Here is a 23563-nt window from a genome sequence, read left to right as displayed (position 1 = left end):
TTCTAACTCCAAAGTCACATACCAACCAATAATACATAATGAATAGTAAAATCTGTACATGAGTAGTAAGAGCTGCTCTCTCAGCTCTCAAACAGGAGGGAAAGACAAGAATATATACTACAATGATGACAGAAAAGATTTCACCATTTCTCCCAGTTTACATTTGTACAAAAGGAGATTTCACACAGTAGAAAAAAAAAAAAAACTTTGGCTCCATAAAGAAGAACAGATCCTATGAGCAGATCCAAAATTCAAACTCAAGTCAATCATTCATATCTGAGGCAAGGCAACTTCTGAGAAAGGACTGCTTATTTTTCCTGCTCCCTTAGTCTCTTTCTATTTAGACATGCTGCTGTCTGAAAGATACAGTCTGCCCTCTAGACAATTAGTAATTCACATCAGCAAATACACCATTTTATGAAGAGACATTAAATAAAGCTAACGGATTTCTTATTAGGTGGGCAGACTAAGCCCAGAGGAAATTATCCAACACACTGGAAATATCGATTATTTTTCTTAAACAAAGCACTTGCCAAAATTGCCATATATACTGGAAAGGCAAATATAAATCACTAATTACTACTGCCACTGCTGCTGAAATCACTGCTAGTATTACTACCATTATTTCCTCTAACTTTACATTGGGTCCTACCTGCCAGGCATGGGGCTGAGTGCTTCATCTATGTTAATTCATTTAATTCTCTGCAACAACCCTATTGAACAACCCTGTTGTTTGTATGAGAAAACGGAGGCACAGAAAGGGTAAGTAACTTGTTTAAGGTTATACCACAAGTAGCAGGACCAGGAGGACCCTAACACATGGGTCACTACTATTATCCTATAAAAGGATAATAGCTCACTACTATTATCCTGTACTGTTTTCTCAGACTATTAGCTAATACTTACTGAGTACTTACTATATGCCAGACACTGATCTAAAATGTTTAACATGTATCGACTCCTTTAATCTTTGTAACATCCTGTCATGGAGGTAACTGTTCTTTATTTTTTAATTTTTTTATTTTTTAAGATTTTTTATTTATTCATTTGACAGAGAGAAATTACAAGTACACTGAGAGGCAGGCAGAGAGAGAAGGAAGCAGGCTCCCTGCTGAGCAGAGAGCCCGATGCGAGACTCGATCCCAGGACCCTGAGATCATGACCTGAGCCGAAGGCAGCGGCTTAACCCACTGAGCCACCCAGGCGCCCGGTAACTGTTCTTTAATGTCATTTTACAGACATGGGCCAGAATGTCACTTTTTAAAAGGTGATATCTATCTATCTAACTATCTATCTATTTATTTATTTATTGCATTTATTTATTTTTTTAAAAAGATTTTATTTATTTGAGAGCGAGAGCACATGAGCAGGACAGAGGGAGGAGAAGCAGATGCCCTGCTGAGCTGGGAGCCTGACAAGGGGCCTGAGAGTCAGATACTTAACTGACTGAGCTACCCAGATGCCCCAGACCAACTTCATTTTAGAGTAAACTTTAAAAGTCTGCATTTGGCAGACACATACTGGAACATAATACAGAATGCCATAGGGGATAGAATACGACCCTTAAGTGTAATTTCCCCCTCCACATCTTTCTCTTGCAACCCTCCACTAATTCTTTTAATGCACAGAAGGGTTACACAGGTGAGGGCAAATCAGGTTTGTGTTTTCATCAGTGCACTTCTGTTTATAAGGGATGTGCTCCTGTGAACAAGACCATGTTCCTACAGGAAACAAAAAGTAATACTTCAAAACACAAAATGAGGTATCACTTTGAGTCCACAGCCAGTAAAACATTAATAACCATTCATTTCAAGGCCAATCTAAGAACATAAAGGACAAAAAACATTTCAACATAGACTGTGATGCTTTACCCCATTTTCATTCTCTATTTACAATAACCATCATTATCTACCTAAAGGGTTTGAAGTCATTTGCCTACTTTTCTACTCCTTCAACAACACTGATTAATGTATTTTATATGTGAAAACAAAGTGTTAACCCTGCAAAACAGAAAAAAGAACCAGGCATAATAATTAAGTAGATAATATAAACAATCTACCCATATTGTGATTAAAAAATAAGGATAGAAAAGGACATAGAGAAAAAAAATAAAAGTCAAAAAACCAGGTTAGTGATTATTTGGTAACTAACAATGAGTCTACATACCAACTGGCTGGCTCTCCAAGTATGGAGAAATTGGATTCCTGGAATTACTCTGAGTCTTTTAATTCTAAAGAAAAATCTATTCCATTTTAAGTACGATAAGACTATTCACTAATGACAGTTTCTCTTTGAACTCTTTATTTGGAACAATGGCAGATTCTCAATTAGAAACTGAGTTCTAATGTTAGTCCTGAAATTAACTTTTTAAATAGAAAATCAGCACTTCTTACCCAAGGGTCTTCAACATTTTGATGAAAAAGGTGAACAAATGAAGGATAATGTAAATGATGTGGTTGAGACACCACTGGCTTAAAAGTCAATCCTTAGGTTTGATCCCAGAACTCTACCCTGTATTTAGGTTACCTTTAATCTCAGCCTCAGGTTCATCACAGGTAAAATATGTTAATACCACCTTCCTCCCAGAGATACTGTCAAGATTAACTGAGAAACGCAAGGTCATATGCATGCACCCCCATGTCCACTGTTACCTTCCTTGCAGAGCTGTTGAAAGGGAGGAAATTTATGTGGAAGTGTAAGAACAGAGCTTGGTCCGTATTTGTTTCCTTCCCCTTCAAATCCTTATCTACACCGAAGCATTTTATTACTGGCCAACAGTCACACAAAGTCTGATGGAACTGAAAATTCTATGTAATATGTAGATAAAGGGGAATCATACTCACATATTTCACATATTCTTTCCACTGCTGCCACCACTGCATGGAGATGATAAACCAGTTGTGTCCTGGTTGCAGACCATACCTGCTCTCTCGTTCTAACCACCCTCTGTACATACAAAAGAAATTCAGTACATTAAATGGCATATGAAACAGATGACCACACACGCATCCAGAAATTATTAGAAATTTTTACAAAGTAAAAACATGACACGGATATACTACATAGACTGCCATAGTTTCAATTGGTGAAACACTGGTAAGTCCATTTCAGGAGTCATAACAACACTATCAAGCTCCACACCCCGATGTTTTTAAAAATAGTTTTATGGAGGAATAATTTACATAACATAAAATTTACCTGAATTAAGAGTATAACTCAATGACTGTGGTAAATTTATAGACAACTATCACCATAATCCAACAATCCAATTCTAGAACATTTCCATTACCCCCCAAAGCTATCCTGTGTCCACTTTAGTCAATGCATGTTACACTCTCAGCCCAGGAAACCATTAGTCTATTTTCTGTCTCTTACAAATTTCCCTTTTCTGAACAATTCATATAAATGGAGTAATAGAACACATGGTCTTTTATATCTGGCCTCTTTGACTTACCAAGTTTTTGAGGTTCATCTACATTTTAGCAGATATCATTACTTTGTGTTTTGTTATTCCATTCCAAACACTATGTTTTAAAAAGATTTATTCACAGAGAGCGAGCGAGCGAGCACGAGTGGGGGGAGGGGCAGAAGGAGAGGTAGAGAGAGAATCTCAAGCAGATTCCCCACTGAGCACACAGCCTGACACAGGGCTCAATCCTAGGACTGTGAGATCATGACTGGAGCCAAAATCAAGAGTTGCCTGGCTGCTTCACTGCCTGAGCCCCCCCAAATACTATTTATAATGCATCCCACAGGTATGTATACACCACATTTTGTTTATCCATCTAACATCTGATAAATTGAAATTGATAAGCTATTGTCCAAAGTGGCCATACCATTTAACATTTCTATCAGTAATGTATAATAGTTCTAGTTTTTTCACATTCTTGGCAACGTGTTTTACCATCTATCTTTTCTATCATAAATATTCAAGTGGGTATGAAGTTGCATCACATTGTGATTTTTAAAAGTTTTTACAGAGGAGAAATTCATAACATAAAGTGGTGGTTGTATATTTTGAATGAACCAATGCCACTGAATTGTTTGCTTGAAAATAGTCACGTCCATGTTATGTGTATTTCTCCAAAACATTCTCATACATCCCAATTGAGCAGTTACACATTAGGCAGTTATTTCCTATTACTACCTTTCCCTGGCCTTTGAGAATCACTTTCCTACATCTATTCATTTACCTATTCTGGATATTTCACATAAATGGAATCCTTCAATGTGTGACCTTTTGTATTTGGCCTCTTTCACTTGTGAGGTTCATCCATGTTGCTGCATGCATGACTACATGTACCATTCCTTTGTAAGGCTGAATAATATTCCATAGTATGGATATACGACATTTTGTTTATCCATTCATCCACTGATAGCTATGTGGACTGTTTCTACTTACTGGCTAATGTGTATAGTGTTGCTATGAACATCTGTGTACAAGCATGTGAGTTCCTGTTTTCGATGTTTGAGGTATATACCTAGAAGTGGAATTGCCAAGTTACATGGTGATCCTGTTGAGGAACTACCATATTTTTTGCAGAGCAGTTACACCATTTTACATTTCTTTTTTTTTTTTTTAAGATTTTTTATTTATTTATATGATAGACAGAGATCACAAGTAGGCAGAGAGGCAGGCAGAGGGGGAGGGGAAGGCAGGCTCCCTGTGAGCAGAGAGCCTGATGCAGGGCTCGATCCCAGGACCCTGAAACCACGACCTGAGCCGAAGGCAGAGGCTCAACTCCCTGAGCCACCCAGGCGCCCCCCCCCCATTTTACATTTCTAACAGTGATGTATCAGGGCCCTGATTTCTCCACATCCTCACAAATTTTATTTTCCGTTTTAAAAATTATAAACATCTTAGTAAATGCAAAGTAGAAACATTGTGGTTTTGAGTTGCATTTCCTTAATGACTAATGATTTTGAGCATCTTTTTATGTGTCTAATGACCAGCTGTCTGTCGTATCTACACAAGTGTGTATTCAAGTCCCTTGCCCAATTTTTAGTTGAGTTTTCTTTTTGTTGGTGAGCTGTAGGAGTTCTGGATATATTCTAGTTACTTGACCTCTGGCAGATCTATGATTTACAAATACTATCTCCCATTTTGCAAGTTATCTTTTCACTTTCCTGACAATGTGTTTTGATAAAACTTTAATGAAGCTTTAATGAAGACAAATTTATCTTTTTTTCTTTGGTTGCTTATGCTGTTAGTGTCACATATAAGAATTTAACTTAAAATCCAAATCACTCTTGAAAAAATCTTTTCCCCGGATATAGAATAAAAGTACCATTCCGCTCACTTCTGGATTCCAAGATTTCTGATGAGAAACCTGCTGTTAATCTTATTGAGGATCTATTGCATGTGTAGCTTTTCTCTTGCTGCTCTTTAAAATTTTCTGTCCCCAGGCTTCTGACCATGATTATAATGTGTCTTGGTGTGAATCACTTAGTTTTATCCTTCTTGAAGTTCAGTGAGCTTTCTAAATGTTTAGGTTCACATCTTTTGTCAAATTTGAGGAGTCTGGCACCATTATTTCTTCAAATATTCTGTCCCTTTCCCTCCTCTCCTTCTGGGATTCCTATCATGTGTATGCTGGTAAGGCTGCTGCTATTTCACAAGTCCAGGAAGCTCTGTTCATTTCCCTTCGTTCTTTCTTCTTTCTATTCCTCAGTCTCAATAGCTTCAATTGACCTGTCTTTAGATTTTAACTTCTGTCAGCCGAGCGTTGTGATTCTCAGTGTGTAACAACAGGGGGAAAAAAACATTTCTAGCTTGCAGGCTGCATCAAATCAGGAAACAAACCAAAGTTGGTCAGTGGGCCATAGTATAATAATCCATGGCTTAACACCTACACAATATTCCATGTGTACTTGAATACGTACTCCGTTGTTGCTGGGGGTGTTCTGCTGCTGTAGACACATGTATTTACAATTTTTCTATCTTCCTGATGAATTAAGACTTCTATCATTATAAAATGTCTGCCTGTAATAATAATTCTTTGCCTAAAAGCCATTTTTTTCCCTAATGTCGGCATATCCACTCCAGGTCTCTTATTGTTACTATGTGCCTTGTATCTATTCCATCATTTTACTTTTGATCTATTTGTGTCTTTGAATCTCAAGTATTTGGTTTTAAGATTTTTTAAAAAATTTATTTATTTGACAGAGATCACAAGAAGGCAGAATCAGGCAGAGAGAGAGGGAAGCAGGCTCCCTGTTGAGCAGAGAGCCGGATGCGGGGCTCAATCCCAGGACCCTGAGATCATGACCTGAGCCAAAGGCAGAGGCTTTAACCCACTGAGCCACCCAGGTGCCCCTCAAGTATCTGGATTAAAAATATCAGTCTATCTTTAGCTTTGATAACTGTTTAATCTATTTATTTTAAGGTAATTATTGATATAGATTTGTGCCTACCCTTTTGTTACTTGTTTTCTATTCATCTCAAGTGTATTTATTTGTTTTTCTATTCCTCTTTTACTTTCCTTCTTTTGTGTTAAGTAGTTGTTTTCTACTGTATCATTCTAATTTTTTTTTTTTAAAGAAACTGTATTTGGGATTATTTTCTTACTGATTACTCTAGAAGTATAAAATAAACCTTAACACATGCTACTTCAGATTAATACTAATTTATGCCAGTAAATTATAGAAGCTGCTCAAATACAGCTCTACTTCCTATTCTTTCAGTTGTATTGTCATGCATATGACATTTTTTATGCTGTAAGAACAGTGTAGCTTTCAAATTATTATCTTACAATTTTGTATTTTATTTTTTAAAAGATTTTATTTATTTGTTAGACAGAGAAAGAGATCACAAGTAGGCAGAGAGGCAGGCAGAGAAGGGGGGGGAGCAGGCTCCCTGCTGAGCAGAGAGCCTGATGTGGGGCTCAATCCCAGGATCCTGAGATTATGACCTGAGCCGAAGGCAGAGGCCCAACCCACTGAGCCACCAAGACGCCCCACGATTTTGCATTTTAAATCATTAAAAGGATAAAACAGAAAAATGTATTTATACTGTCTAATTTTTAAGTATGTAATTATGCTTACTGGTGCTTTGTATTTCTTTGTGTAATTCAAATTGTCTGGGGTCACTTTGTTTTCGCATGAAGAAGTTCCTCCAGTATTTCAATACTTCAGTATTTAAGTGTTTACTAACAACAGTGTTTATATGAGAATGTTTTCAAATTACCTTAATTTCTGAAGGATAGGTCTGCTGAATAAAGAATTTTAGGTTGACAGTTTTTTCCCCTTCAGCACTCTGAATGTCATCCCACTGCCTACTGATCTCCATCATTTGTATAAAAAAATGGTCAGCCATTAATCTTACTGGGGTTGCCTTCTACAAGAAGGAGTCATTTTCCTCTTCCAACTTTTAGGATCTTCTCTTTGCAGCTTTGAGCAGTTTGTGGTATGTTTAGATGTAGATCTCTGTTTTTAACCTCTCTGCAGTTCATTGAGCTTTTTGGATTAACAACTTAAAGCAATTTTAGGAGGTTTGGCCATCATGTTATCAAGTTTTTCTGCACCTTCCTCTCCTCCTTTTGGGACTTCCACATATCTCGGGTTCCGTTCACATTTATTTATTTTCTCTGTTCTTCATATTGGAAAAGTCTATTTAACTCTATTCTATTTTGCTGGCTATTTCTCTGTGGCTCCAATCTGTTGCTGAGTCACTGTGGTGAATTTTTGTTTACTCTAATTTTCAACTCCAGAATTTCCATTTAGTTCACTTTAAAAATTTCTGTCTCTATTGATATTTTATATTTGGTTAGTTATTGTGATTATAACTTCCTTTAATTCTTTAAACAAAGCTTCCTTTAGCAGTGAAAACATTTATAATACTGCTTCGAAGTCTTTTGTGTCCTTTCTGTGTCCTAAGTCAACCATCTGGGGCTACCTCTATTAACTAGTATCCCCACCACCACCACCGCGGGTCACATTTTTCCTATTTTGTTGCATGTTTCATCATCTCCCATTCCTGAGATTTGGACATATTTGATAATATATTTCACCAACTCTGGATTCTGACCCTGCCTGTGTGTTTGCCTTGTGACATCCTGGACTAACTCTATAGAGTCTGCTTTCCCTGCAGTGTGAGGTTGTTCCGTTTTCTTCATTATTATTTCTTAAAGTTTGGTTTCCTTGGGGAGAGCAGAATTTACTGGTCGGCCAATAACTGGTGAGGTGCTATGCTGAAACATCTTGAGCCAGTGACATTTGCACCTTTTTCTTGATGTATCAGTTCCGTTTGGGAAATGATGCAAAGTTCAGGCAGGTTATAAACCTTTCTTGGTTTTTATTTTCTGCATGAGCTAGGCCCTACATTCCATCAGGAATTAATAGATAGCTAAAACCCTCCTTGGTTTCTGCTGAGCTTGCATACAGCCTTGGATGTATGAGCAGCCCTGCAGATCATCTGGGACATGGGGAAGTTTATTGTTTATCAATACACACTCTGTTTGTCTTGTTCTCTGGATCTCTTTGTTAAAATTCTGACTGGGCTCTCAGTTTGTTGCTTTCCTTAACCAGTATCTCAAACCCAAGCTACTGATGTTCCTTGACTATTTGCCACCATGATCACTGTTTTTTTTTTGTTGTTGTTTGTTTATTTGCTACAATTCTCTTAGGCGGGCATTCATCTCTGCTCTAATCCAAATCAAGTCAGCCCTGTCACCTATGCCTTGGTAAAACTATCATGAAGGAGAGAATGGGACCAGCCCTAGGTAAAATTACTATGGATTCCCATTTTTCTTACCAAGGTTTAGTAGTTTTTCTTGAATAAATGCCTCCCAACTTGTTAAATACCTTTGCTCAGTTTCCAGAGTCCTAAAATAGTTGGCTGACAATTTTATACAGTGTTATATTTTGTCTAGTTGCTTTTCAGGAGGAGATATGCTGAGATCTTCACTCAGCCACTGCAGAAATCATGACACTAATTTTGCAATAAATTACTGACTCTTTAAGTTACAAATATTTCTTTCACCTCACTACTTGTATACCAACCTGATACATCTTTAAAAAATCATCCTAAAAATTCAGATGAATTTTTAACAGTGAAAATGGAGGTAAAATAAAACAAAATTCAAAAATCACAAAATGAAATTAACCAATTTGGAATCTAGAATTTAAGATTCAGATTTTTTTTAAAATAAAGATTACAGAAAACAGACCGCTTGTGTTTTCAATGAAAAAGGTTCTAGACTTGATTCTGCCACTTCCATCCAATTTTTGGTAAGTTCCTCAACTTTTGTGAATCTCAGTTTCCTCTTTTATAAAATGGGATGGTGACACTAATTAAATGCAGTTATATTCTAAGGAACAGATGAAATAATGCAAGTAATATAAAGTTCTATAAAAACATGAGATTAAAAAAACAAAAAAATGAGATTATACCAACATTTTATTTTTAAATAGGGATGCTATGAGCATTTGCAAAATAATTAAGCCAAGAAATATATATACAGTGGATATACAGCATGCCTTAAAAAAATTTTTTTTAAAGATTTTTATTTATGTCAGAGAGAGAGCACATGAGAGAGAAAGAACACAAGCAGGGGGAATGGCAGGCAGAGAAGAAGCAGGCCCCCTGCCAAGCAAGAAGACCAATGCGGGACTTGATCCCAGGACTCTGAGATCATGACCTGAGCCAAAGGCATCTTGACAGACAGAGCCACTCAGGCATCCTTCGTTCTATTTTTTAAATCAACATTTCTTTTCTTTCTTTTTAAAGTTTTTATTTTAATTCCAGTTAGTTAACATACAGAGTTATATCAAGTTCCAGGTGTACAATATAGTGTGATTCAACAATTCCATACATCACCCGATGCTTATCTCGATAGCAATCTTAGTATGTACGGTAAGTCATGCTGACTTCAGAAGGTATTAGTATGTGATTAAATTAGATTGCAATAGTTAAAAAAAAAAAAAGCTACTGCAGCTACATAAAAGCCTTTCAGTATTTCTCTTCAATATCTCACTTATACACTTAAATGTATTTTAAAATTTTATTTTATGATATCTAAAGATCAGACAAAAATCAAAATAACATTGTCAACATATGAATACCATAAACAAGAATGAATATTCTGAGCATGAAAATTAAAAACACAATGTGAGACTAGTGTTTTTATGAAAGCAACATTTTGAAAAACAGATTTTGCTTAACGTTCTTTAAAAGAACAGACCATTTTAAATAAGAATCCTTAAAAAGGTTGGAAAATATATTTTGCTACTTCAATTCATCTGAACATGAACTGGTATTCTTCACATAATCCTGTTTTCAGGTATTCCAAACCACTCTATTTTAGTAAACTCTTTTACCAAGCAGTCTCACACCAGAAAAAACTACTGAAAAATTTGTATACACACTACTTTTAAGAATAAGTGACAAACTATGTATCGAATTTATTCCTTTCAAAAGCGAAGTTTAGGGGGTACCTGGGTGGCTCAGTGGGTTAAAGCCTCTGCCTTCACCTTGGGTCGTGATCCCAGGGTCCTGGGATCGAGCCCCGCATCGGGCTCTCTGCTTGGCAGGAAGCCTGCTTCTCTGCCTGCCTCTCTGCCTACCTGTGATCTCTGTCTGTCAAATAAATAAATAAAATCTTTAAAAAAAAATTTTTTTTTAAATAAATAAAAGTGAAGTTGAGTAGATTCGTTCTGTTTCTGAAACTTTCTACACAAATGTATAGTATAATGGTAACACTCAAGCAATGAAGGAGACCTGATATATTAAAAATTGAATCACAATTAGGGAGGGTATGTGCCATGAAATGTATAAGCCTGATGATTCACAGGTCTGTACCCCTGGGGCAAATAATACACTATATGTTTAAAAAAAAAAAAAAAAAAGAAGAGGAAAAAACCTGAATTACAGCCATAAAAACGTGCAGGCCTATTAACCAAGATATTTTACCTCAAGTAATTTTGCCTAAATACATACCTAACCAAAGGCATACAGCCTTTATTACTGAATTATACTGAAGAAAAAGAGAGATTAAAAATAGGGGATGAATAAGGCCTACTAGCTATCCATTTAAATTATAAGAGGCTTTATTGGTATGTAAAAGTATCATCTGATAGGATCTGCAGTGAAAATGGAAGCCAAAAATAAAACAGTATTATGGGATGCCTGGGTGGCTCAGTTGGTTAAGCAGCTGCCTTTGGCTGGGGTCATGATCTCAGTGTCCTGGGATCGAGTCCCACATCGGGCTCCTTGCTTGGCAGGGAGCCTGCTTCTCCCTCTGCCTCTGCCTGCCATTCTGTCTGCCTGTGCTCGCTCTCTCTCCCTCTCTCTCTGACAAATAAATAAGTAAAATCTTAAAAAAATAAATAAATAAAACAATATTTTGAAGGATTCTCATTAAAAAATTATAAATTCCATCAATGGCATATACACATAGGTATATGAATATAAAAGTGTCAACAGTGCAACCATCAACAAATGAAAAGTCAAGCTATGGAATGGGAGGAAATATTTGCAAACCACAGCTCTGATAAAGAATTATATCCAAAAAATATATATAGGAAGTTCATATCACTTAATAGCAAAATAATAATAATAATCACCAATTAAAAATAACAAAGAACCTGAACATTTTTCTAAAAAAAGACATACTAACGGCTAACACCTACATGAAAAGATATTTAACATCACTAATCACCAGGGACATACAAATCAAAACCACAACAAGGTACCACTTCACACCTGTCAGGATGGTTATTATCAAAAAGACAAGAGATAATATACACTGACAGAGATACAGAGACCCTTGTACACTGCTGATGGGACTGGAATAAACTCGAACAGCTACTATAAAAAACATGTTTCACGTGAGATTAAAAAAAGAACTACCATATAACCCAGCAATCCCACTTCTGGGTATATAACCAAAGGAAACAAAATGATTTTCTTGAAGACGATAGCTTTATTTCCATATTCTTTGCAGCATTATTCACAAAAGTCAAGGTATGAAAACAACCTAAGTGTCCAACAATGAATGAATGGATAAACAAAATGTGGTATGTATATACAATGGACTATTATCTAGTCTTAAGAAGGAAATCCTGTCATTTGCAGCAACATGGATGAGAATGGAAGGCATTATACTAAGTGAAATAAGCCAAAGACAGACAAATATTGCAAGGCATAGCACTTGTATGTAGAATCTTAAAAAAAAAAGTCAAATTCAGAAACAGTAAGTAGAAAAGCAGTTGCTGGGAGCTGGCGGAAACAGAGAAAGGGTGATAAAAGTGTAAAAAATTTTACAATATGATGAATCAAGTCTGCAGATGTAACATATAACATGATCAGAGCTGATTAACACTATCATGTTTAACTGAGAGTACAACTTAAATGTTCTGACACACACACAAAAGTATGTGAGGCACTAGTGATGGATGTGTTAATTCAATGAAAGAAATCCTTTCACAATGCATACATCTATCAAATCGCACTGCACTTTAAGTATCTTAAAATTTCAGATGTCAATGATACCTCAATAAAGCCGAAAAAAATGTCAACAGCAATTACCTTAAATACAGAGATGATGGGTATTTTTTTGCTTCTTTTTGTTTAGCTCTACTTTATAATCTTTATACAATAAACAAGAATTACTCTGTAGTAAGGAAAATTTGCTACCTTTTTTCTCATGTCTTATTTCAAAAAATTAAATTCAGTACTCAATGCAATTTTAATGTTAAAGAGAATCTGATTTCTAAATTAATTCAATCCCTTGGTTAGGAAATTACTTTAACAAAAATATTTCAGTATGAAATTAATCAGGAGAAATAAGATGTCACTGTAATGGCTGTATTAAAATGGGACATGCTGTTATGTATTAACAATATATTTCAGGTGTCAAAACTTTCAACTATGTAATGAAAAATACACTAAAAACTTACCTAATAATTTGTCCTTCTTCTTCTGGAGTAGCTGGTCTTAGCCCCAGAACTATGTGACATACCTAGAGAAAAAAGTGGTAAATCAAACTTCACTGACTGGTGGCAATGACTGGACTGCGTAATCTCACATTCTCTGCATGAGTTCCACTTTGTAGATGGGAATCTGAATTAGCCATAGCTTTCAAATGATGAATTATCAATGATTCACTTGGGCAACTCTGAGCTTTAAACTTTAGCTATTGTTTTTTTTTTGTTTTGTTTTTAAACAAACTGTTTCAATAGAGGCCAATTTCCAAATCTCTGTATGAGACAGGAGAGGGAGAGAGACAAAGAACTACTAAAAGAACCATGCAGAAAATATTATTTTCATTCCTGAAATCTGAAGAGCACATCATGGCACATGAGGAGAAAGGTGAGGGTAATGAAGAGAATACAGGAGACAAAAGATATGGGTGGCATTTTAGTTTAAACAGTTCAAAGAGAGAAATTATTGCCACTAATGCTAAATATGCTTTTTAAGGCTCATTTCATCAATTTATTTGCCTTCTCTAAATATCATCACAAAAGATACAATTTTTTCCAACATTTTCTCATGAAAAATTTCAAAAATACAGGAAACTTGAAAGAATTTTATACTGAAGACAACATATCCATTAACTAAATTTGACATCAACATTTTATTATACTTGCATCTATCCCTTAATTCACCCATCAATCCATCTTAATTTTGGATGCATTTCAAAGTAAATTATAGACATTAGTACAACTTTTTATAAATACATCAGCTTGGCTAACATTAACCAGAAAGTTCAATATCTATTCAGTTTTGTTTACCTTTTGAGGTAACATTTACATAACAACAAAATCCACAAACTGGGTTTTTGAGACTCATCTATGTAGCGGCTATTCATTTTTACTGCTGAGTAGCATTTCACTCTTCGAACATACCACTGTTTGTTTCATCCATTCTCATACTGACAAATACTTGAGCTTCTGAAACCAATTTTTCTTTTTCTTTTTTAAAGATTTTACTTATTTATTTGACACAGAGAGAAATGAGAAGTAGGCAGAGAGACAGATAGAGAGGGGGAAGCAGATTCCCTGCTGAGCAGAGATCGTGATGTGGGGCTCAATCCCAGGATCCTGAGATTATGACCTGAGCCGAAGGCAGAGGCTTTAACCCACTGAGCCACCTAAAAAAATTTAACCCCACCAATTTTTCTTATCTAAGATTTATTTGAGAGAAAGAGCCTGGGGGTGGGGGAGGTAGCAGGAGAGGTTTCTCAAGCAGACTTCCCACTGAGCCTGATGTAGAGCTTAATCTGACTACCCTGAGACCATGACCTGAGCCAAATCAAGAGTCGGACACTTAATGAACTGAGTCACGAAGATGCTCAGGTGTTCTAAGCGAACTTATAGAAAATGGAAATACAGTATTCATGCTTACAAGTGAACAAATCTTAAGTGTATAGTTCAATGACTTTTCACAAAGTAACATCTATGAAATCTTTACCCAGTCAAGAAACAGAACACTGCTATCTCACCCAAAGTCCCACTTTGGGTTCTTTCCCACAGGATCCATGATCCTGAATTCTGTCACCATAGAATAAGTTTTGTCTGCCTTTGAATTTTTTGGTCTAGTATTTTCAACTCAAGATTAGATATAAGATTCATCCAAGTTTGTGTGTGTGGCACCATTATACTTATTTTCATTGCGTTACAATATACCACTCTATGCACGTCACACTTTGCTTATTGTTTATGTGTTTACTATTGATAAATATTTGGGTCATTTTCTGTTTTGGGCTATAACAAGTTATAAGAACTTCCTTGTATGTCTTTTGATGCTCAGATATACACATTTCTAGGGTTTACATACAGAGTAGACTTTATGAGTCACGGGGGAAGCGTATGTTCAACTTTGTAAATACTGCCAAGCAACTTCCTAAGTATTTCTGTTTGTTTTTTAAAATATTTTATTTATTTATTTGTCAGAGAGAGTGTGAGAGAACACAAGCAGGGGGAGTGGTAGGCAGAGGGAGAGGCAGGCTCCCCGCTAAGCAGGGAGCCCGACACGGGGCTCAATCCCAGGGTCCCGGGATCATGACCTGAGCTGAAGGCATACACTTAACTCACTGAGCCACCCAGGAGCCCCAATTTCCAAAGTATCTGTAGTAATTTGTATTCCTACTGGCAATGTATGGGAGTTTCAGGTTTTTGTTATCCTCACCAATACTTCTTATCACTTAAAAACTAACCATTCTTGGGGACATGTCTACTAGTAATTCATATGTGGTTTTAATAGTATGTCTATGAGGACTAAGGAGCCCCTTTCCATAATATTCATTAACTATTTGGATATTCTTTTTTAAAAAAGATTTTTAATTATTTATTTGACAGAGAGAGAGAGACAGTGAGAGAGAGAACACAAGCAGGGGGAGTGGGAGAGGGAGAAGCAGGTTCCCCAATGAGCAGGGAACTCGAGGTGGGGCTCGATCCCGGGACCCGGAGATCATGACCTGAGCTGAAGGTAGACGTTTAACGACTGAGCCACCCAGGCACCCCTGGATATTTTCTCTGGTGAAGCATCTCTTCAAGTTTTCTTTACACATTTTTTATATTGAAGTTTTACCTTTTTCTCATTTTTATTCTCTGTATGCCCTAGTCACATGTCTTTCTGGATACAGGTATCACAAACAACTTCTCCCACTGCATAGCTTATTTTTTCATATTCTTAATGGCATCTCCCAATTCAAAAACAAAAACAGGGGCGCCTGGGTGGCTCAGTGGGTTAAGCCGCTGCCTTTGGCTCAAGTCATGATCTCAGGGTCCTGGGATCGAGTCCCGCATCGGGCTCTCTGCTCAGCAGGGAGCCTGCTTCCTCCTCTCTCTCTGCCTGCCTCTCTGCCTGCTTGTGATCTGTCTCTGTCAAATAAATAAATAAAATCTTTAAAACAAAACAAAAACGCTTAATTTTACTGAAGTCCTACTTAAAAACTTTTCCTTGGTGGTTAATGCTCTCTGTGTCCTTTTAAAAAACTCTTTGCCACCTCATAGCCATTAAACTATTCTTGCACATTATCTTCTAAATGCTTTATTTTTACCTTTCAAACTTAAGAGACTTATGATCTCAGTTGGAATTAATTTTCATCTATGGCATGAGGTAGGAATAATGATACATTTTTTCCCATAGAGATACCAACTGACCCAGTACACCATTTACTGCCAAGATTACCCCTACCCATGTGCAATGCAATGTCTTCTACATGTAGGTCTGTTTAAAACTCTCAATGTTGTTTCAGTGGTCTTTGTCTACCTTCACACAGATATCACACTGTCTTAATACCATTGTCTTATAAGAAGTCCTAATATCCGGTAACTTCAGTCCTCTAACACTTCTTTACATTATCTTGGCTATTTTTGGCCCTTTCCCTTCTGTATGTACTTAGAAACAGCTTGTCAAGTTCCACAAAAACAATGACAATATTAAACTTTTGGGGATTTTGATTGCTAGTGCACCAAACCTACAAACTAATTTAAAGGGACCTGACATCTTTAAAATGTTGAGCCTTACCATCCATAAATGCGGATTATCTCACTCTGTGCTGTTTTTTTATTGTGTCTGTAATAAATTATCACAAATTCAGCATCTTAAAGCAACACAAACTTATTATCTTACAGTTCTGTAGGTCAGAAGTCAGACACGGGTCTCACTAGGTTAAAAATCAAGGTGTTGGGGCGCCTGGATGCCTCAGTTGGTTAAGGTCTGCATTCAGTTCAGGTCATGATCCCAGGGTCCGGGATGGAGTCCTGCATCAGGCTCCCTGTTCTCCCTCTGCCTCCCTCCCTCCCTCTGTTTCTCATGAATAAATAAGTAAAATCTTAAAAAAGAAAAAAAAAAAAAAGATGTCAGTAGCAGAACTACATTCCTTTCTGGAGGTTAAAAAAAGAATATACTTCCTTGCCTTTTTTCAGCTTCCGGAGCTCATCCACATTACTTTGTTCACAGCCCCTTCCTCTATCTCAAAGCCGGCATCTCCAACTCTTCCTCCAAGGTCATCTCTTTCCCTCTCCTCCTTTCTCTCCCTCCCTCTCTCTGACCACAGCTGGAAAAGGTTCTCTATTTTTAAGGACAGATGATTAGCGGAGCACCTGGATGGCTCAGTGCATTAAAGCCTCTGCCTTCTGCTCGAGTCATGATCCCAGGGTCCTGAGATGGAGCCCCACGTCAGGCTCTCTGCTCGGTGCTTCCCCTTCTCTCTCTGCCTGTCTCTCTGCCTACTTGTGATCTCTCTCTCTCTCTGAAATAAATAAAAAACCTTAAAAAAAAAAAAAAAAGGACTCATTATTAGAAAGGCCCATCTGCTGAGCTAATCTCCCTTAACAGGATACATCTTAACCTGATACATCTTGCAAAGTCCCTTTTGCTATGGAAGATTATGTGCGTGGGTTCCAGGGATTAGGGCATGGATAATTGGTGCTGGAGGTGGTGTGCATTTTTTCTGCTTACCACGCTTTTAAAAACTTGACATTTTGACAAATGCAAAAGAAACAAGATCCTGGTTATATTTAGCATCCTGCCTCTGCAAAATATTGGCACTGAGTGTACAAAAAAGATTGAAAATAAAGATTATTATTATAGGGATGGTTTTCTAATTCTATTGACACTTATGTATGTTACACTTAAATACCCAAAACACTCAGCTAAGAGGAATCTTGGCAAATAAGAGTGTAATTCAAGCTTTTATTGCTAGACTTACCAAGTAACTCTACCAATTTTAAGACACACAGAAAATACAACTTAGCTAACAGTCTCTTACTCATATACTTAATGAATATATATAGTTTTAAAAACATACTGTATGTGAAATGAAGTGAATATAGTAGAATGTAATGTTAAAATGACAGTGACAGGTATTCATGGGAAACTATCTTTCAGCTCTTCATAATATAATATTAGAAACACACACATACAAAAACAAATCTCAAGCATATGCTTATTTATAAATTAGTCATAGAAAATTAGTGCCACTGCAAGTCCCTGATAAGGAGAAAAAAAAGGAATGAGAAAATAGAAAAAGCAATAGGAAAAAATCAAAATGCTATGCTATGTGAGAGCTACAAGATGACACAGACATAAGCCTAAGTGATCTAAATGTTTATATAATTATAAGAAAAAGTAATGAGGATATTATTTTAAATGAGATAAAAATAGTTGATCAATTTTGATATTATCAAGCAAGCATTTTCTGTTTAGAATAATGATTTATATAATTTTTGTGCTTGTTTATGCTTTATAAAGCTATCAACTTAAATCCTCCTGAAAACTGTAACTGATAGTGGAGTAACAGATTGATATAAATGGATATTACAGGCTTATTAGATTGTATATGTTTTATAGCCATAGTAATTAGTCATTAACTATCAGGAAGAGACCAATTACCATTTATTCCAAAACAGCCATGCACAAATGAGTTATTCTTTATTTAATATGGAAGAGCATGATAGAAACAAAAATACCGAACTTTTTTTTAACTTCACAGGGCTGTTTTTACAAGGAAAGGAAAATAAAATAAGAATCTAAAATACCACTACTAAACCAACTTAAATATTTATGAAGAATTATAAAAAATGGGAAATCATAATTTCCTTTTTTTTTTAAATTGGAGCAAGAGAAATACTCTAACAAGGAAAATAGTTGAAATCTGGCAAGCCTTATAATTTAATGTTCATTCCTGGCACTTTGTGCTTTTTCTCTCTTCCTTCTTCAATCTTTCTTATTTCTTCTAAAGAACTTTTAAAAACTTTTAGAAACAGCTTTGTAGCCAGGATAATCTTCTAACTGGAGAGACTGTGTACATCGAAAATTTTACAGCTGCCTACTTATGATCCATCTGTCTGTTCACACTGCCTGACTTGTTAGGAAGGGCCTTTAAAAGAGACAACAGTGAAGAAAAATAAGAAATTATGATGGCTTTTGCAATCTAAATTATTTTCTATGTATTTAACATGCTGGTCTACCATGAGTCATAAGATAAATAAACATAGTCAGCTCTTTTCTACTTCCTCATCTCCCATGTCATGATTTTGAGATGCCTCAGGGCGCTCAAACTCTACCTTACCAATCTTTCAGTTGTATAAAGGATAATGTAGTTCTTTTTATAATATGTGGTTTTGTAGCTGAGTTGCAATAACTGCTACACAATGAAACAGACGTAGAACTACTACTCTTTATACCTGTCATTTATCTTAAACATACCTGGAAAAGCAGATTCAAAAATTCATTGGCAAGAACATTTTTCACACTCCAAATCTGATAGTCCTCTAGAGTAAGATGGCCCATCTGAAAGAGAAACAATATTTTAGAAGATCTCATGTTAAGAAGGTCCTCTTTTTTTTTTTTTTCCATGTATCTGAGAGAGAGGGAGAGAGTGGGTGCATGAGTGGGGAGGAGAACCAGAGGGAGGTGGACAAGAACACTCCCCTCTGAGCCGGGAGCCCAACAGCGGGGCTCAACACTGGGCACAATCCCAGGGCTCTGGGATCATCGCCTGAGCGAAAGGCAGACACCCAATTGACTAAGCCATACAGGCACCCCAAGCATGCCCTCATTTTTATAGAATTTGAATAAAATCTGGTTTATTAAACTTATATCGGTAATTTTTCTGAAAGCAAAGCAAAAATTTAAAGTAGACACTGTGTGTTCATCTGAAAACTAAACCAGCTAGGATAAGTTTAAAAGCAACAAAACTCTGTCAAAGCAGTCAATGGTGGGCGCCTGGGTGGCTCAGTGGGTTAAGCCGCTGCCTTCGGCTCAGGTCATGATCTCAGGGTCCTGGGATCGAGTCCCGCATCGGGCTCTCTGCTCCGCAGGGAGCCTGCTTCCCTCTCTCTCTCTCTGCCTGCCTCTCCATCTACTTGTGATTTCTCTCTGTCAAATACATAAATAAAATCTTAAAAAAAAAAAAAAAAGCAGTCAATGGTAATAAGGACAATTTATTGTCAAGTCTTCATTCCTCCAATAAGACCTGGGAAATAACTCTCATTATCTTCTGCTTCAAGGATTATCTATGGAAAGGCTCTGTATAGGAAACTGAAATATTTACAAATTTTGAAAGAAAAAAGCAGACTCTCTGGATTATGCACTTTCATTCTAACATTTTTTTTTTTAAGATTTTATTTATTTGAGAGAGAAAGCTCAAGCCCGAGAGAGCACCAGCCAGAAGGAGGGGCAGTGGTAGAGGGAAAAGCAGAACTCTCTGGTGAGCAAGGAGTCCAATGCAGGGCTTAATCCCAGGACCCGAGGATCATGACCAGAGAGGAAGGCAGATGCTCAACTGACTGAGTCTCCCAGGCACACCAATTCCAACAATCTCCTAAGACCAACTTAGAAGTATCTGACAATATTATCAGACTAATCAGATATTTAATAACTTGCTAACAAATTTTTGATGTATCAAAAATAAATAACCATATTAATTTTCCCCCAAAATAATTGAGCAAATTACAAGTTGAGTAATTTTGTGGTGTCAACATGTACAAAACTTACATATACATATAGAGGCAATATGTTTTTTTTTCTTGTTCAACAAAACTATAACCAAATATTTTTTCCTGCATGTGTTCAATTCTAGATGAATAATGTTTTTTACTTTTATTATTTAATGATATTAATGTTTTCTTTTCACTATACAACCATATACGATACAAAAAGATTTTAATATATTGTGACTGTAATTATTAGTTTTTGTAATATAGCTTCTCTTAGTATGTTAATACTAAATCTAAAGGTACAAAAAAGTTTACTATTGACATAGTATGTCTCAGGTGAGACATAGGTTTGGCTGAAAGGTCTAAGTTTTATTCTAAACTATTACCATTTCATTATCATTGCTACAAGGAGATGGAGCAGCTAAATTATCTTCTTGTTAATGTTCACAGTAGAGCCAGAAGAAGAAATTACATCTTACCTAAAAACAGACAGTAATAATACCTACATATTTATCACTCAGAAAAAGGGCGTTGGAAATTGTACCTCTACATGAGGCATTTTCTTTTTTTTTTTTTTTTAAAGATTTTATTTATTTATTTGACAGAGAGAGATCACAGGTAGGTAGAGAGGCAGGCAGAGAGAGAGAGAGAGAGAGAGAGAGAGAGAGAGAAGCAGGCTCCCCACTGAGCAGAGAGCCCGATGCGGGACTCGATCCCAGGACCCTGAGATCATGACCCGAGCCGAAGGCAGCGGCTTAACCCACTGAGCCACCCAGGCGCCCCTACATGAGGCATTTTCTAACAGAAAACTTTCCAGGTTTCTATGCATATCAAATAGAAGTGGAGACCTTAGTTTTTAGGCAGAGAGAAGTAAATGAAGGCGAAGGCTGTATTACCACACAAAGCTCAAGTCCTGTTAAGACTCACTTCTATTATTTGTTTCTGCTGAGCATGAGTTAATAAGACTATACTGACTCCTTCTGTAACTGTGACTGAAGAAAGAAAAAAAACAAAACAAAACTGATGTCACTTATTTTTCCTAAACCTCTGTAACACCACTATGGACTATATCCAACCAATCTGGTACTTTGTACAAGTCAATATTTGAATGCAAAGGCTCAAAATAACTCAAATGTGCCTCATATATGTGCATTATTTTCAGTTTCACACAGGGTCACGAAGACATTACAGTAATATAAGCCACAGGAATAAACCTATAATAATATCCTTACTAATAAATGTTGTCCAACTTAAAAAAAAATCAAGAATTTACTCTTTGTAAAGCATATGCTTATTCCTGGTATTACACGATTAATTTGGGTGCCATTAAATAGCTCAGAAGAGATCTTTACCAATACTATTGGAAAAAATAATTCAGGAATGTATGCATCACCCAGACTGAGATAAAAAATCATTTCCATCAGGGTACCTGGTGGCTCAGCTGGTTAAACATCTGACTTTGGCTCAGGTCATGATTTCAAGGTCTGGGAACAAGCCCCAGGTGGGGCTCCCCATTGTTGGGATACCTGCTCAGCAGGAAGGTTGCTTGTCCCCTTGCCCCTCCCCCTGCTTGTGCCCTCTCTCTCAAATAAACAAATAAAATCTTAAAAAATTAATTTCCATCATCCCAGATATCCTGTGGTTCTTCCCAATTAATCCACCCATTCCCCAAATCACTATTCTAATACCAATCACCATTTGTTAGTTGTGCTTCTGTTTTTGAGTTTCATATACATGGAATCACACAGTAAGTATTCTTTTTTGTGTAACTTCTTTTGCTCAATGTAAGGTTAGCTCTACCATAACTTTTTTAAATGTGAAAATTAAATATTATAAACCACATATGACAAGGGCTAGGTCTATTTCATTTTTATAAAATACCTAGCTTATAAAATATAAATGTATATCTAAACACTTAATGGAGTTGTTTGAAGATGGAACGGGCTGGGCACCTGGGTGGCTCAGATCATGACCTTGGGGTCCTGGAATCGAGTCCCACTGGTCCTTCCCCCACCCCTCCTTATACTCTTTCTCTGGCACTCTCTCTCTCTCTCTCTAATAAATAAATAAAATCTTAAAAAAAAGAAAGAAGATGGAATGGACTATCTTTAGAGACAACTTGAAGGTACTAAACTGTAGATCCAAATAAGCATTTGGTGGAGATGATGCAGAAGAGACTCAAATATGTATATAAGCTATATATCCTAATTCAGAATACCTGGTATTTTTAGAAAAGAATATAATTCATTCTAGTCCTGGCTAGACTCACCTTTGTGGTGTCATGTGCATTCAATATGCCTTCTACAATGTCAGATAGATCCGTATGTAACTCCTTTAAAAACAGAAATCCAAAGGAATAATTAGAAAAGAGTTATCATTTTTATTATTCAATGGCTAAAGTACAGCATATTTTGGTCAAGTATTTAAGGAATTTTTAATTTAAAAATTAAATTTTATTTTTTACAGTGTTATACATGTTATATTGGTTTCAGGTATACAATATAGTGGATCAATAATTCCATACATCACCCACTGCTCATCACCACAAAGGCTCTCCTTAACTCCTCATCACCTGTTTAATCTATTCCCCCACATCCCTCCTCTCTAGTAATTACCAGTCAAGTACATTTTTTTACCTTAATAAATAGGTGCTCAGATCTGCTTTGAAAAAAAAAAAAAATCAAGAGAATTCTGCAGTTTTATTCTTACTTTACACAATAAGTTCAGTTTATTAAATTTTTTAAGGTACATTCTCTTCCCAAATTTGTACCTTCAGCTATGAATATTTTAAGTAGTAATGCAACATAGCAACTCAAAAGTCGTAACAAATCCTTTCTCTTTCTCTCTCTTTTCAAATTCTCCACTCTATTTTCCTATTGGAATATGCATGCAACAGTATGCTTAAAATGAGAACTTAACAGTATGCTTAAAATCAGAACTTACCGGGATATCATCCGTGCGGTTGTCCTTCCACACCTCTAAAAGTGCGACCACCATGTCTCTCAGTTCAACCCTGGAGAGAACTCCATCACGGTCAACATCAAACACCTTGAAGCAAACTAAAGAAAAGAAACTCTTATGGAGGGAAGTTAATTTCCTGTTCTGAAGTACAGTGCCTTTCACTGAAGCTGCCCTAGTAAAATCACTTAGTTTCTAAACAAGTATATTCTGGATT

The 23563-nt window shown here is 36.4% G+C and overlaps 1 protein-coding gene across 3 annotated transcripts in view; it reads right to left on the bottom strand.

Moving 5' to 3' along the window:
• The window catches only part of USP32 (ubiquitin specific peptidase 32), a 238765-nt gene that overhangs the window by 52228 nt on the left and 162974 nt on the right, over window positions 1-23563 (bottom strand). For all 3 annotated transcript variants that reach the window (XM_045070181.1, XM_045070182.1, XM_004747234.3), the window contains exons 8-12: window positions 23332-23447; window positions 22658-22720; window positions 19157-19240; window positions 12898-12959; window positions 2844-2946 (exon numbers count right to left, since the gene is read on the bottom strand). In XM_045070181.1, coding sequence (XP_044926116.1) covers window positions 2844-2946; window positions 12898-12959; window positions 19157-19240; window positions 22658-22720; window positions 23332-23447 — 428 coding nt within the window. The remainder of the gene's footprint in view (window positions 1-2843; window positions 2947-12897; window positions 12960-19156; window positions 19241-22657; window positions 22721-23331; window positions 23448-23563) is intronic.

The sequence above is a fragment of the Mustela putorius genome, unplaced genomic scaffold (assembly GCF_011764305.1).
Source record: "Mustela putorius furo isolate JIRA1106 unplaced genomic scaffold, ASM1176430v1.1 tig00003962_pilon_pilon_pilon, whole genome shotgun sequence".
NCBI lineage: Eukaryota > Metazoa > Chordata > Mammalia > Carnivora > Mustelidae > Mustela > Mustela putorius.
This window is presented reverse-complemented; position numbering and strand designations above follow the sequence as displayed.